The 12,912-nt window shown below is 42.3% G+C and overlaps 1 protein-coding gene across 13 annotated transcripts in view; it reads right to left on the bottom strand.

Moving 5' to 3' along the window:
* The window catches only part of PIGG (phosphatidylinositol glycan anchor biosynthesis class G), a 132,119-nt gene that overhangs the window by 103,001 nt on the left and 16,206 nt on the right, over positions 1 to 12,912 (bottom strand). For 12 of the 13 annotated variants that reach the window (XM_050944340.1, XM_050944351.1, XM_050944352.1 and 9 more), the window contains exons 3-5: positions 7,951 to 8,160; positions 5,404 to 5,592; positions 2,303 to 2,444 (exon numbers count right to left, since the gene is read on the bottom strand). In XM_050944340.1, coding sequence (XP_050800297.1) covers positions 2,303 to 2,444; positions 5,404 to 5,592; positions 7,951 to 8,160 — 541 coding nt within the window. Of the gene's footprint in view, positions 1 to 2,302; positions 2,445 to 5,403; positions 5,593 to 7,950; positions 8,161 to 8,765; positions 8,962 to 12,912 lie in introns of those variants that run through there. The other variant, XM_050944342.1, reaches the window with a different exon arrangement.

Here is a 12,912-nt window from a genome sequence, read left to right as displayed (position 1 = left end):
ACACAAATATCAAGGGACAAAATGCCATAACTTCAGCAGACTCTTCAAGGTATCATGCAGTTGACATTGATAAAATTTAACAAGGAGCAACAATCAGCTCTTGATTTGGTTATTTCAGTATCTGAAAGCAACCCAACTGCCCTTGTTGACACAGTGTTGAGTGCATCAGCTGGAGACCAGCTCTGCAGATGGAAGTGCATCAGCTGTGCTGAAGTAACCTCCAGCAAGAGGACTAAGCCAAGTACCTGAGGGCAAGATTTAAAAGCAAGAAAGTCAGATGTCATAGCAAATGGGCGGCAGTAGGCCAGGGAGCAGGGGACAGAGCAAATTTATCTCATTGTAACTTAATTTAACTGATTATTTGGACAAAGTGTTTGAACATAATTAGAAGTTATGCAAACCGTGGAATAAATATCTTTATAAACACAAACAAGCCACTGTGACATTCCCTCCCCTTTTCCTCTTACTATGGACTAATGCACTTTTCACAATGGAACGTGGTGTCAATCAGAAAAACCTTTAGTGCCATACAATTAGAAACTTGACCAATAGAATGATTACGCTCATGCTCAGCGTTCTGCATTCCGGGATTGGAGCCAGGCATCCACATTGTCAGTATTTCAACCTCTTGTCCCTCTACAGCAAGAGCCCCACTTCTCTCCCTAACACCATCACTCCAGTCTTTAGTCCTCCCACTCAGCACCGGGAATGGACATTTACTCTTTGCCCCCTCTCCCCACCCCGATCTGGGGCACAAGAGAAGGGCAGGAGGAAGTTCTTCTCAGGGAAAGGCAAGGTTAGGCAGAACTCACTTCAAGCAGCAATTCGGTTCCAATCTTGTCTCCTAGTGGCCAATAATCAGCCTACCTCTTCAGAAAAGACCCTTTTAATAGACTCCTGAAGCCTTTAGGAAGTTAGCCAATCCTAAAGTGATGGCCACATGGAAAACAGACTGTTTCTTAAGAGGCTAAAACACAGAGGTCATGTTTTAGCAGGACGTCAATGCACACCAAGGATAGTAAACACACAAGACCAATGTGTTACAGTTTATTTCTCTACTAACGCAAAGCCTTGTTAAACTATCTGTAAATAGAAAGTGTCTTATGCAACGTAACGATCTACACCAGGGGTAGGCAACCTATGACACGGGTGCCGAAGGCGGCACGCGAGCTGATTTTCAGTGGCACTCACACTGCCCGGGTCCCAGCCACCGGTCCAGGGGGCTCTGCATTTTAATTTAATTTTAAATGAAGTTTCTTAAACATTTTAAGAGCCTTATTTACTTTACATACAACAATAGTTTAGTTATATATTATAGACTTATAGAAAGAGACTTTCTCAAAATGTTAAAATGTATTACTGGCATGTGAAACCTTAAATTAGAGTGAATAAATGAAGATTCTGCACACCACTTCTGAAAGGTTGCCGACCCCTGGTCTACACCAATGTATAACAAAGCTTTGAACCTGAAAGTTTAGAGCCATTATAAACTAAACTAGAGATGAAAGCATATTCTAAAAGACTGTTTAAAAATCACCTACAATTGTACAGTTCTGAATTGGTTTTTTTTAATAAAGGACTGAAATTCTTCCATCCTTACTGTGACAAAGTGGGGGTTCTGTCTGTACCACTTCTGAAGTGTGGATATTTTATGAAATTGTATCATGAAGTTACCATGTCATGGAAAGCCTACATGTATGTGGATCCACCATGTATTAGCATGATTGTGTCATGTCTCCACTAGGCCAGAGAGAATGGTAAGTGATCTGCACTTGGAACAATTGTCTATTCAGAGTAAAGCGTCTTGGGAAAATGGGTTTGTTCTAGATGGAAGACACTTCTTCCCCTTGTTGAAAGGGAAGGGGGTTTGAGAGCTGTGGAAAATTACACAACAAAAGACACAGACGACCCCAGCAGTAGTCTATAAAGGGACTCAGAGGATGAACTGCGACTGGGGAAACTGAGCACTCAGCCAACAGCTGCCATTCTCCAGTTGCCCAGCTCTGAACGCAGCACCACCACCAACAGCAGCATGGAAGTAAGGGTGGTAAACCAGTAAACATGCATGCTGCTATTAGGCCACATCAGGAGTTGCAGTTCTACCAGAATCAATGTTGGAAAAAGGATGAGCAAGGAGAAATAGACACTTGTTCACATGTCAAAAATCCGCCTGGACAGAGATCAGAGGACCAAAAGAAGAGGCAGGTCACGTCTGGGAAAACCCAGACGTATGGTGACCCTACTCTCAGCAGTCCTAATGGGTGGCCAGAAAGGGACACTCACTAGGATTCGTGACACTTACCATTTCTCTTTTCAAAAGCAGAGCTGATAAATAGCAGAGGTGTGTGAACTTCTTCCTCTGAGGAACCTCCATGACTGCCTGTTTCGGACATCCCATGATCACCACACACAATAAGTAAGTTGGGCAAAGAAGATTCTTCTTCCTGCAACTCGCAGAAAAAAAAGGCTCCAGTAATATCAGAAATGCACATGCTTCAGAAGAATTTTATTATTTTTTTTACCATTTTAATAAAAATCTTTCCTTTAATAATTTGTTTTTAAAATGGCTCTGCTTCCAGAGCAGATTAGCAGAGATGCACTCAGCAGCTGCTGACTGCAGTACAGGTACATTGCCAGGATGCCGCATTTTGAGACTGCTTCCACTCTTCTCCTTAATTTTGAAGTTTTAAAGCAAGAACAGCAGATGAAAAACCCCAATTCTTAAAGTTTTTCTCTTTTTTCAAAAAAAAAAAAAAAAAGCATAAATTTGTTAGTCTCTAAGGTGTCACGAATACTCCTATTCTTTTTGCAAATCAAGTGTGGCGTTCTTGAGCCAAATGAATGGTTTCAAAAGAGAAAAGGATCCGAGACAAAACAATAGCTACTCTAACAAATACTAGGATCTTTCAGAGTAACGAGCTAGCTCAGGAGTTAGTCCTGTTCTTCGCGAACGGAGGCGCTGCTGTGGAGAAGAGCCTTTCCGAAACTACCAGCCTCTGAGTCAACCAAAAAAAAAAACAAACAACAACAAAATAAAACCACCTAAGTAGAACACACAAATTTCATTTTCAGGAAAAATTCAGCTGCACTTTTGAACATTAGGATTGCAGTATAATATTGGCTTTTGTCACATGCTTCCAGCTGTGCCCTCTGCCTAAAACAGGGGCCTTATAGAGTGGAGGGGAATTGTTTTTCTAGTCCATGAGCATTTGTGCTGTGTTACAGAGGAAAATCTTCAAAGCATTTTAGTGAAGCTCCTGAGCCAACTAAATAGCTTTGAGGATTTTGACTTTTCTGCCGGGCACTTCCACAAAAATCCTGGGCTTCGTGAAAGTAGACACTGTTTTGGCTAGCGATCCTCTCAATCTTAAGACTGGAAAATACATAAACTGTCAGTTCAAATTTCATTACACATCATATCGACAAAAGCATAAGAGCAAGGAAATGAAGTCAAGTCATTCAACCGTATATACTCTCGGTTCCTCCACCTAGAAACAAACTTTACCACAGAGAATACACCACCACAACTCTGCCCCAGTAAGGGTAATAGCTTTCCAGCACCCACTTTCCCCTCCCACACCATATATTAAGGAGTGTGATTCCCCAGAACTGCGCAGAAAGGATAGAGGTGATGAAGACAGAACTACTTGTGGTGGGGCTGGTGTTGAAGTGCTGGGAAATTGGCATTCGTGCTGGGACAGAGTTAAGTTTGCAGTATGTCTACAGTAACGTACTACTGGGGGAATTCTGCACCACTACACAAGTGCAGAATTAATGTTTCCCACAGATTTCCCACTCCCTCAGCAGAGTAATTGATTCTGACGAGAAGGCAAAGGGAAGCTGCAAGAGGGATCATGCTGTAATTACAGCTTTTGCCTACCGGGGCCGATGCAACACCAGAAGAGAGGGCAGCTGGCTCACAGGCCAGAGCAGCTGTGGAGAGGGAGGCTGCCTTCCTCACAGCACCCTGCCTGGGGAGCCAGGTGAGGAGGCACAGCATATGGGGTGGATAGACAGAGCAGGGCACACAAGGCAGCTGTGGATGGGGGGGGGTGTCACACAGATGGGCTAGTGGGAAGGACAGACTGGGGCAGGAGCACAGGAGCTAGTGAGGGGCTAACATTGAGCCAGGGCTGAATGGGTGTGAGGATGCAGGACCACAAGGGGACAGGGGCAGCTATGCCTGGCTGAATGGGGAGCGGAGATGCAGGGACACGTGGGGACAGGGGCAGATGTGCCTGACTGAATGAGAGAGGCTAGGAGTCAACCAGGATCTGCATGGGGAAGGCTCCACAACTCTAGAACAATCCCATCCCTTCCCCCCAAAAAAGCCAAAACTGTTCCATACTTTTCCCACCCATATCCAACAACCCTCCAAGTTCACTCCCAGGCTCCTTCCCAAGCAATTACTTTCCCCTCCCTCAGCTCCTCCATTACCCCTGACTCCCCCAAGCCTTTTCACTGCTTCCAAAGAATGCAGGAAACACATTTCTGTATTGTGGATTAAATGAATTATTTCTTAAAATTCTGTACTAAGATGCCTAGTAAGGAATCTATTTGTCAAAAAACATTTCCTGAATCTTTTTTGTTGTCTATATTGTTAGAGACATACTTGCTGACAGGTATTTTGAAATAAATTACTAAAATGAGTGAAACTGGCATGATGATAGTGTTATTTTGACAAATAAAATATGCAGAGTTTGCAGAATTTTAAAACACGATATGCAGAATTTTTACCTTTTTGGCGCAGAACAACCCCAGGAGTCCTAGCACATGACGGTTCTGGTAGCAAAGTAGCAGCTTTCAGTGGAGTTCTGCTGGATGCTTTAACTTCATTTCCTCATTTTTGTAGCTTTGTGTTAGTTATAGCTGAACTTTAACTGAGCGTTCTTGTGTGTTAACACTGATTTGAAACATATGCACAATTGCTAGCACCGCAGAATGGAAATACACTGCACCCAAATGAAAGTTATTTAGGTTGATACCCCTTGTTACATTAGATTGATTGTGCTTGTACAGTATTGTAATAACTTGAACATTTTAAAGTAAGACCTGATCCTGCACAGTTTTGACAGTCTTTTCTTCCTATGACTTCGATAGCAGCTCCTGCGTGCTCACCACCACTTTTGAAAAGCAGGTTATATTTAGGAGCCTAAATATGCCTTTAGGCACCTAACTTTAGGCACCTGCTTTTCAAGTCTTGGCCAGTGTACTCAAGAATATCTGTTGTGAAAGTAAAATCTTTAAAAACAGGAACTATTGCTACAGCATGACATATTGCCTGGGGAGTAAGACACGCCAATTTGAAGCATACTGAAATAACTATCACCTTAGTCTTCCAGGAATATTACAGCAGTGTTAGTCTAGCACTATTAGATTTGTGTCCAGAAGTAAATGTTTCACCTTTGAGAGGAGTGAAGTATGAATCTTCTTGAGGATGTTATCCATTTCATAAAGCTTTGGTCCCACCAAAGGGCTGTTTGGTCCAGTCAGATGACCAATATGGTCCAATCCTAGGTAGTGAAGTATTAGTATATCCCAGTCTTCTCTTTTTAAGACACTATCCAAATGCCTGGTAACATTATCATCAACCTTGTAGATGAAAGTAAAACATTTTAGAAAAATCACATCTTCCTATTCTACTACAAGTAAAGGAAATTAAATTGCTTCATTTGGCACCACACATTCCAGCTCAATAGAAGTTATGTGAGAACTGCAGAGTGCTGTGTAAATCAGCTTGAAGCCCAGAACCTTAATTGTAGGTACCCAGTTTTAAAAGTCTTGGCCCTCACTTCACCCGTTTCAGCTGAAGAGACCCCAAAACAGATAAGAATGTATATATACAAAAAAAAAAAATCAAAGAAAACAGGTCTGTCAAGCCACTGAAAGACATTCCTTTTCTTAAAAAAAAGAAGTTTAACCTTTTGACTAATTTTCCTCCCTTAGTCCCCTGTGTTTCACCTCTGTCTCCTTCCCTACTGGTCAGTAGGGAGTACTGTTTCCAATCTTAACTCTTCTGTGCTTCTACTGGTTTTCACTGGAGGAGCCCAGCCCCTCCCTTCCCATTCATTCTTGATACAATTTAAAGTTTTTAAGCTTTCTACTGAGTTTGACAGCCCATTTTGAGTTTTACATTCATTCTAAGTTCTTCTCATTTCAAAAGAAAATCTTTGTAAATATTCAGTTCAATACTAACTTGTCTACTGAGCAATCAAGGCCTTGTAACAATGGAATAATACACACTGAAAGCTTCAGATCATGTCAATGTTTCTAGAGGAGCAATGGATGTAGTTAAGAGGTGAAAAAAACATTTCCACTAACTCCTGCAGGCCTAACAAAAAAGAAGAGAGTTAGCCTTTCAAACACGGAAATAGAAAATACTTATGGCAGCAGCCACCTAACGGTCTCTCAGTTTACTGGAAGAAGGAATTACAACTTCCAAATATTAACTGAAATTGTGGACATTTTTCCAGTGTAACATTCAACACACAAAAACAAGTGACTTAAAAACTTGATTATTTCCCTCCTCCCTTTTTGCTCAAATAATTGCACAAGCCACAGGAGCTATACAAAATCAATGCTTTCTAATACTGTCTGAACTATGGGATTACAAATTTGGCATGGCACATAGCACTGGTTCTAACTAGGGTAGTCCTTTAAGCCACTAAATTCATGTCAGAAATGAAGTGAGGGAACAGAATGCAGTAATTAGACTTACATGATTTTTAAGGTGCAAAGCTATACAACTGGCCAGGAGAGGACAATCTGAGGGCGGGGAGGAGGTCATAGGTGTGCGGCAGGAGACCTTGTTTTCTATTGTTCAACTGCATTAATTTCTGTTGTTGGTGATTTGTGAGAAACCAAACTTTCAATGCTGTGACTGCCACTAGTCCCAGACTTCCGACCATGAAATCGTTCAATCCCTGCCACTGTAATCTGATCCTTTAGAACAAGATGGAGAGTTTAGCACAAACAGGCTTATGTAGAAGGAACAAACCAGTGCAGTAGCCTGCTTACATCCACATGTTACCCTATGTGGGGCCAACATGCCACTGCACTGCCCCATGGGAGCCCAAAGAGGCATTCTGTTTAAGAAACACAGTTCCTCCCAGGGCTCCTGCATTGCAATGGAATTGGTGTGCAGGGAATAGTTTGAAGCACTCTTTCATGTAGGAGCTGTACACTTCCCCCACGCAGCCAGCTGGCTACCACACCCCTGGCCTTCTGCAATCAGTTGCTCAGAGGAGGGAGCCCCTGGGCTTGCATGAGCACCCAAAGCTGCAACATGGGTAGCCTTTGCAGGACTGCACAAGTGGAAGGAACCCTTCATCCCTCCTATGCTACTACACAGCCATGTTAGAGCACATGCCAATCTAGACTAAACTGGGTATTTTTGATAGCTGCATGATCAGAGATCCTAGCTATACTAACAGACTTTTTAATATTGGTTTGTGCTATGGGATAGGAGAGTGGACTGAAAACATGCCTAGCTTTGTTTAAAATTCCACAAAATGATCTAGTCTCCCACCACTACAAAGCTTTGTGGGTAAATCACATGAATATTAAAGAGGAGTTATTCACAGACCTCCTGCACATTAAGGGACAAATGAAATGGCATATGCTTACTCTTCTCAAGTTAATTAGGCCTGGAAAAACTGTTTGTTTGTTTTTTAAATGAGCATGCAGCTATACTAAGGGTTTCCTATTGCACCCCCCATGATTATAGTATCCAAGCACCTTCCACATGAAATTCATGGGAACAGCAAAATCCCTAGTTTCATACTGTGAATACTTTTTAAAAATAGGGTATATTTGTCCAGTTTTCAATTAGTAGCCAATGTCTTGCATACTCCAAAACATGGCCGATGGTTTTTGAGAAGAAAGTATTCACTAAACGTTTGAAAAAATTGTGCGCTCAGTATATAATTTGACTTTGTAAAAGTGTCTTACCTCAGTATAATCCGACACAAAAAATGATGTCGTTCCATCATATTCCACAAAATGCTTTGGAAACAGTTTAACCCAAGTGTCGTCACCATAAAAAATTATTCTTTTCCCAGCTGTTTTTGCCTGCCATATCAGGTTGTCTTCTGAGAGTGCTGGAGAATTAAGGTTCATGATAACATCAATGAAGCCAGGTATGCTACCAGTCATCAAAGCCTAGATAAAAAAAAGTAAAGTAAAGTAAACAGCAGAAGCTAAGATACTTGTGTGAAAAAATAAATGAGTAAAATTAACAGCGGCCAGGTTGGGGGGGAGTAGGGGGGAGAGGAGAGTCAGGCTTACAACGTCAACGCCTAATAAATGAATTAACCTATGAATTGCCATACCAGCGTCCAGTATCCTGTCTCTGACTGTGGTCACTGGAGGGGCTATACTGAGAATGCTCATTCAGGGCAAACTGCAAAGAATAGGACAGACGATCCGCAGAACTGGTGGTTTAATTTATAATAAGGTTTCACCAAGCTGGTAACCAAACAGCTTCTGTAATGTCCTCCTGGTTACCAAGAAGCCAAAACACAGTTCTCTTTAAGCAATCCAGCCTTTGGCTCCCACCCAGACAGCCAAGTCTAATATAGTGAGGCTTAAACCTTATTCACCATATATAAAGATTTACCAACCCCAAGAGACCATTACCCATCAGGTCAATGAATATTTCAGATCTTACCCAAATACACACTTACTGCCAAATCCTTATTAACTAAATCTAAGATTTATTAATAAAGAAAAAAAAAGTTTCTATGGTTAAAGATCATTATACATACAGATATATGAGTAAAGTCCTTAGGTCAGTTTCATAGCAGAGATGATGAGGCTGCTGATTTGTAAAAATCATTCTGGAATCAATTTAAAAGGTTATAGTCCAATAGGCAGTCCATGTGCAGAGTTTGTTCAAATTCTTCCATGAAAATTGCAGGGTTAAGCCAGAGCAGATTGGAGACCTCAGTCTTACGGGTTTAGACTTTCCAAGTCAAAGTTTAAGCAGATCTGAGACAGCAAGGATCAGGCCCAAAACTTCCTTTATAGCTTGAAGCTCAGCGAATAAGCTTCTTGGCAGCAAATGATCACAGCAGGCCTTCCTTGGATGAAGAATAAGTAATGTACACTGTTGCTCTGAAGCTAACCTTTGTTTCCTAGGCATACACTGGTAACTAGTTGCATTCATTAGAATAGGGCAATTCATCATTCAAACAGTTCACAGGTAATTTTACTATGCAGAATCACACATTTCAAAGAGAAAATAAGGCAGGGGTCAGCAACCTTTCAGACGTGATGTGCCGAGTCTTCATTTATTCACTCCAATTTAAGGTTTCGCATGCTGGTAATATATTTTAATGTTTTTAGAAGGTCTCTCTCTGCAAGTCTATAAACTATTGTTGTATGTAAAGTAAACAAGTTTTTAAAAACGTTTAAACAGCTTCATTTAAAATTAAATTAAGATGAAGATCTTATCCGTTTAGTGCAGTGGTTCTTAACCTGGGGTGCACACACTCCCTGGGGCAGGGCCGGTGCAAGGATATTTTGTACTCTAGGCGAAACTTCCGCCTTGTGCCGCCCCCCCACCCCTCGCACATCGGTTCCTTAAGGGGCAAATCCCAACGAGCCTTTATAGACCTCAGGGGCCAGGTGTGCCCAGGAGCTGCTCCCTAGACCAGGTTCCCCCCTCCCCACCCCCTGAACTCCCCTGGAGAGTACATGTGCCCCCTGACTCCCTCCTCGCCATGCTCAGGCTCTGCAGCTCCCGGGAGTGTGAGCCAGTGCTGCTGCCCCTCCCGCAGCAGGCTCAGGGCCCTGCACCTCGGTGGCTCACACTCCCGGGAGCTGCAGAACCTGAGTGCAGTGAGGGGGAGCCGGGGGGCGCGCCTGCCGTCAGTCTGGGGTCTCGGCCGCTGGCCCCACTCAGCCTCCTGCCAGCCTGAGGTTCCATTCACTCAGCTGGCAGTGGGCTGAGCGGGACCGGCGGCCAGGACTCCAGCTGGCAGCCGTGTACCAGGCAAAATCGGCTCGCATGCCACTTTTGGCATGCGTACCGTAGGTTGCCGACGCCTGAATTAAGGCAATATTACTACACCATAAATATCATTTAAATGACATCCCCTTTTGATCTCTGAATCAATAGAACATGGCAATGCAACATTATAGGCAGGAACAGAAATTTAGCACCTACAGGCTAATAGATCCTGTTAAAATTTTAACAAGATATAGGTAAACACAGACAAATATAATTACTATCTACTTTTAATCCTCTAACAATACAGACCTACATACCTAGCACTCTAGTCTATGTAACATGGCCCTTTATCCATCTACAAGCAAAGGCCCTGTTTATCATTTCAATACTCTTCTAATATGTCCTCCTAAGGGTTGCTTTCAGGTCAACCAGCCTGCTGGTTCCTTAACCACTAGTTCACTATCACAACAAATTGCCATACCAGAGGGTATCTAGTCCTGTACCCTGTCTCTGGCATTAGCTAGTGCTAATTGGTTTACATGAAGGCACAATAAATTCCATAATAGATCATTTTCCCATAGGGGAAAGCCCAGGCAACAGTTGTATTTAAGCCCACACAGATACAGCCCATAGTAAAAGTTGATACACTTACAACATGTGAGGATAAAAAATTTACAGTCCATAACAATGTCATTTAAAAAAAAATCCTACTAAGCTCTCGGCCTCAATTAGGGACAGGAATATTCACATACTATGCTCTGAGTAGCAACAAGAAAGATTCTTAATTTAACCGATTTTGTGGAACCTTACCAAATGTTAAGGATGACTCAATTTAAAAAATAAAGGTCTAATACATTCCAAAGAGGGAACAAAATTTAGGAATAAGAGAAAGGTGTATTAATCATGGATGGCAAGAGTTTCTAAAGAACAGTCTAAAAATAAATATTTGAGGGGGCACAGAAGTTTTCAAACATCAGCCCACAGACAGCTGCCAAAAAAAACTGCAAAGTGAGAAAGTTTCAGCCCAAGGAAGCAGAAGACTTCTTGTTTTCACAGAAGTAAGTGTTTACAGTGATAAAGTATTGTTTATGTCTCTGCTGGTCCAAAAATATTAGACTGCTAGCCAAAGCAGAAAAGTACAGCCCTCACCAAGGATTCCAATATAGGTACAGAAGACTTTATGTATTTTGAAGTGGGTATTCACCCACGAAAGCTCATGCTCCAATACGTCCGTTAGTCTATAAGGTGCCACAGGACTCTTTGCTGCTATTTATGTACTGAATTATTTTATTGCATTTATGTTTTTATTCTGAGAACAGAAATAATGTTCTACAATTGACAATGCATGTTTGGCTAGGAAGTTGCTGTATCTTGCAATGTTGTTTTCTTTATGTTTGCATCTTTTATAAAGCTATAGTTATCTAGGCAGAAGCAGTGGGATTCTTTGATGTTAAGTGTACTCAAACTTTTTATCTGAGATTAAATAATTTAAGACAGCCTCCAGGTTTGTGTACAAATAGCATGAATCAGGAGGGAAAAATTAAAGTGATTAAGAGTTTTATTATGAATGAAATTCTAGGATCCTACCATTTGCTTTATATTACAGTGTATAATATTGTTGGTTAGTGTGATAGACCCAGACCAGTTGGGAACAGCAGAGTAGTAGAAGGGAGATATACTGGCCACTGGATAAGCAGTTTTCTGTTCCCTGAGTGACCAGAGCAGGGGCTGCTTCAAGCTAATGAGAACACCTGACTCCAATTAAAGGGCTAAGAGTCAGGTGAGGCTCTTTAGCACCTGACTCTAATTAAGGCCCCTCTGATGCTATAAAAGGGCTTACTCCAGTCAGGCCAGAGGAGAGGAAGTGTGTGCAAGGAATTGGGAGCAAAAGGCATGCAAGAAGCTGAGAGTGAGCAGGCACACTGCTGGAGGACTGAGAAGTACAAGCGTTATCAGACATCAGGAGGCAGGTTCGGTGGTGAGGACAAAGAAGGTGTTGGGAGGAAGCCATGGGGAAGTAGCCCAGGGAGTTGTAGCTGTTGCATAACTGTACCAGGAGGCACTCTAGACAGCTGCAGTCCACAGGGCCCTGGGCTGGAACCCGGAGTAGAGGGCGGGCCTGGGTTCCCCCAAAACCTCCCAACTCCTGATCAAACACAGGAGCAACTGACCTGGACTATAGCTTCTACCAGAGGGGAAGCTCTCTGGGCTGCTTCCCAACCCATAGGGTGAATCTGTGAGGTAAGCAAATCCGCCAATAAGCACAGGACCCATCAAGGTAGAGGAGGAACTTTGTCACATTAGTTTTGCAGACTTACTGGTCTGCTGAGCTCAGCAACACCGAATACAAGTTATTCTCTGCAAATTTCCATTTTAGAGTAAAAAGTGTATGGAAAGCACCTCGGATACCAAAATTCAAATTATCTACCCTAAAAATGAATAATCACTATGCAATTGAAACTGAACAAGTCCGAGACCCAGCTAGAATACATCGATGCTAAATCCACCTGTATGGGCTTCAGATCCAGATAACTAATGCTGCTATGATCATCACTGCTCCCCAAAAAAAGAGCCAAGCACTCCTGGATTTCTGTTAACTTAACCATCATTGAACAACATCACATTGCTTCTTTGACAAGAGATATGGTCATATTGTAATCTAAACTGTGTTCGGAACTTGGACCAGAGTCCCAGGGGAGACAACCGAGGTCTCTCAATTAGGATGAACTACAAAGAATGGAGCTGACGATCCCCAAAACTGGTGGATATTCCAATACTTAGATTTACCAAGCCAGCACAAAACAGCTTCTATAATACCTCACTGGTTACCCAGAAGACAATAATACAGTCTCCTTAAAGTAACCCAGCCTTAGGCCGCGACCCAGACACCCAAGTCAAATCATAAAAAAAAGTTTTACCAATCCCAAAGGATCAGACACATTACTTCCCAAGTTAATGGA

Source organism: Gopherus flavomarginatus, chromosome 3 (genome assembly GCF_025201925.1).
Source record: "Gopherus flavomarginatus isolate rGopFla2 chromosome 3, rGopFla2.mat.asm, whole genome shotgun sequence".
Taxonomy (NCBI): Eukaryota; Metazoa; Chordata; order Testudines; family Testudinidae; genus Gopherus; species Gopherus flavomarginatus.
This window is presented reverse-complemented; position numbering and strand designations above follow the sequence as displayed.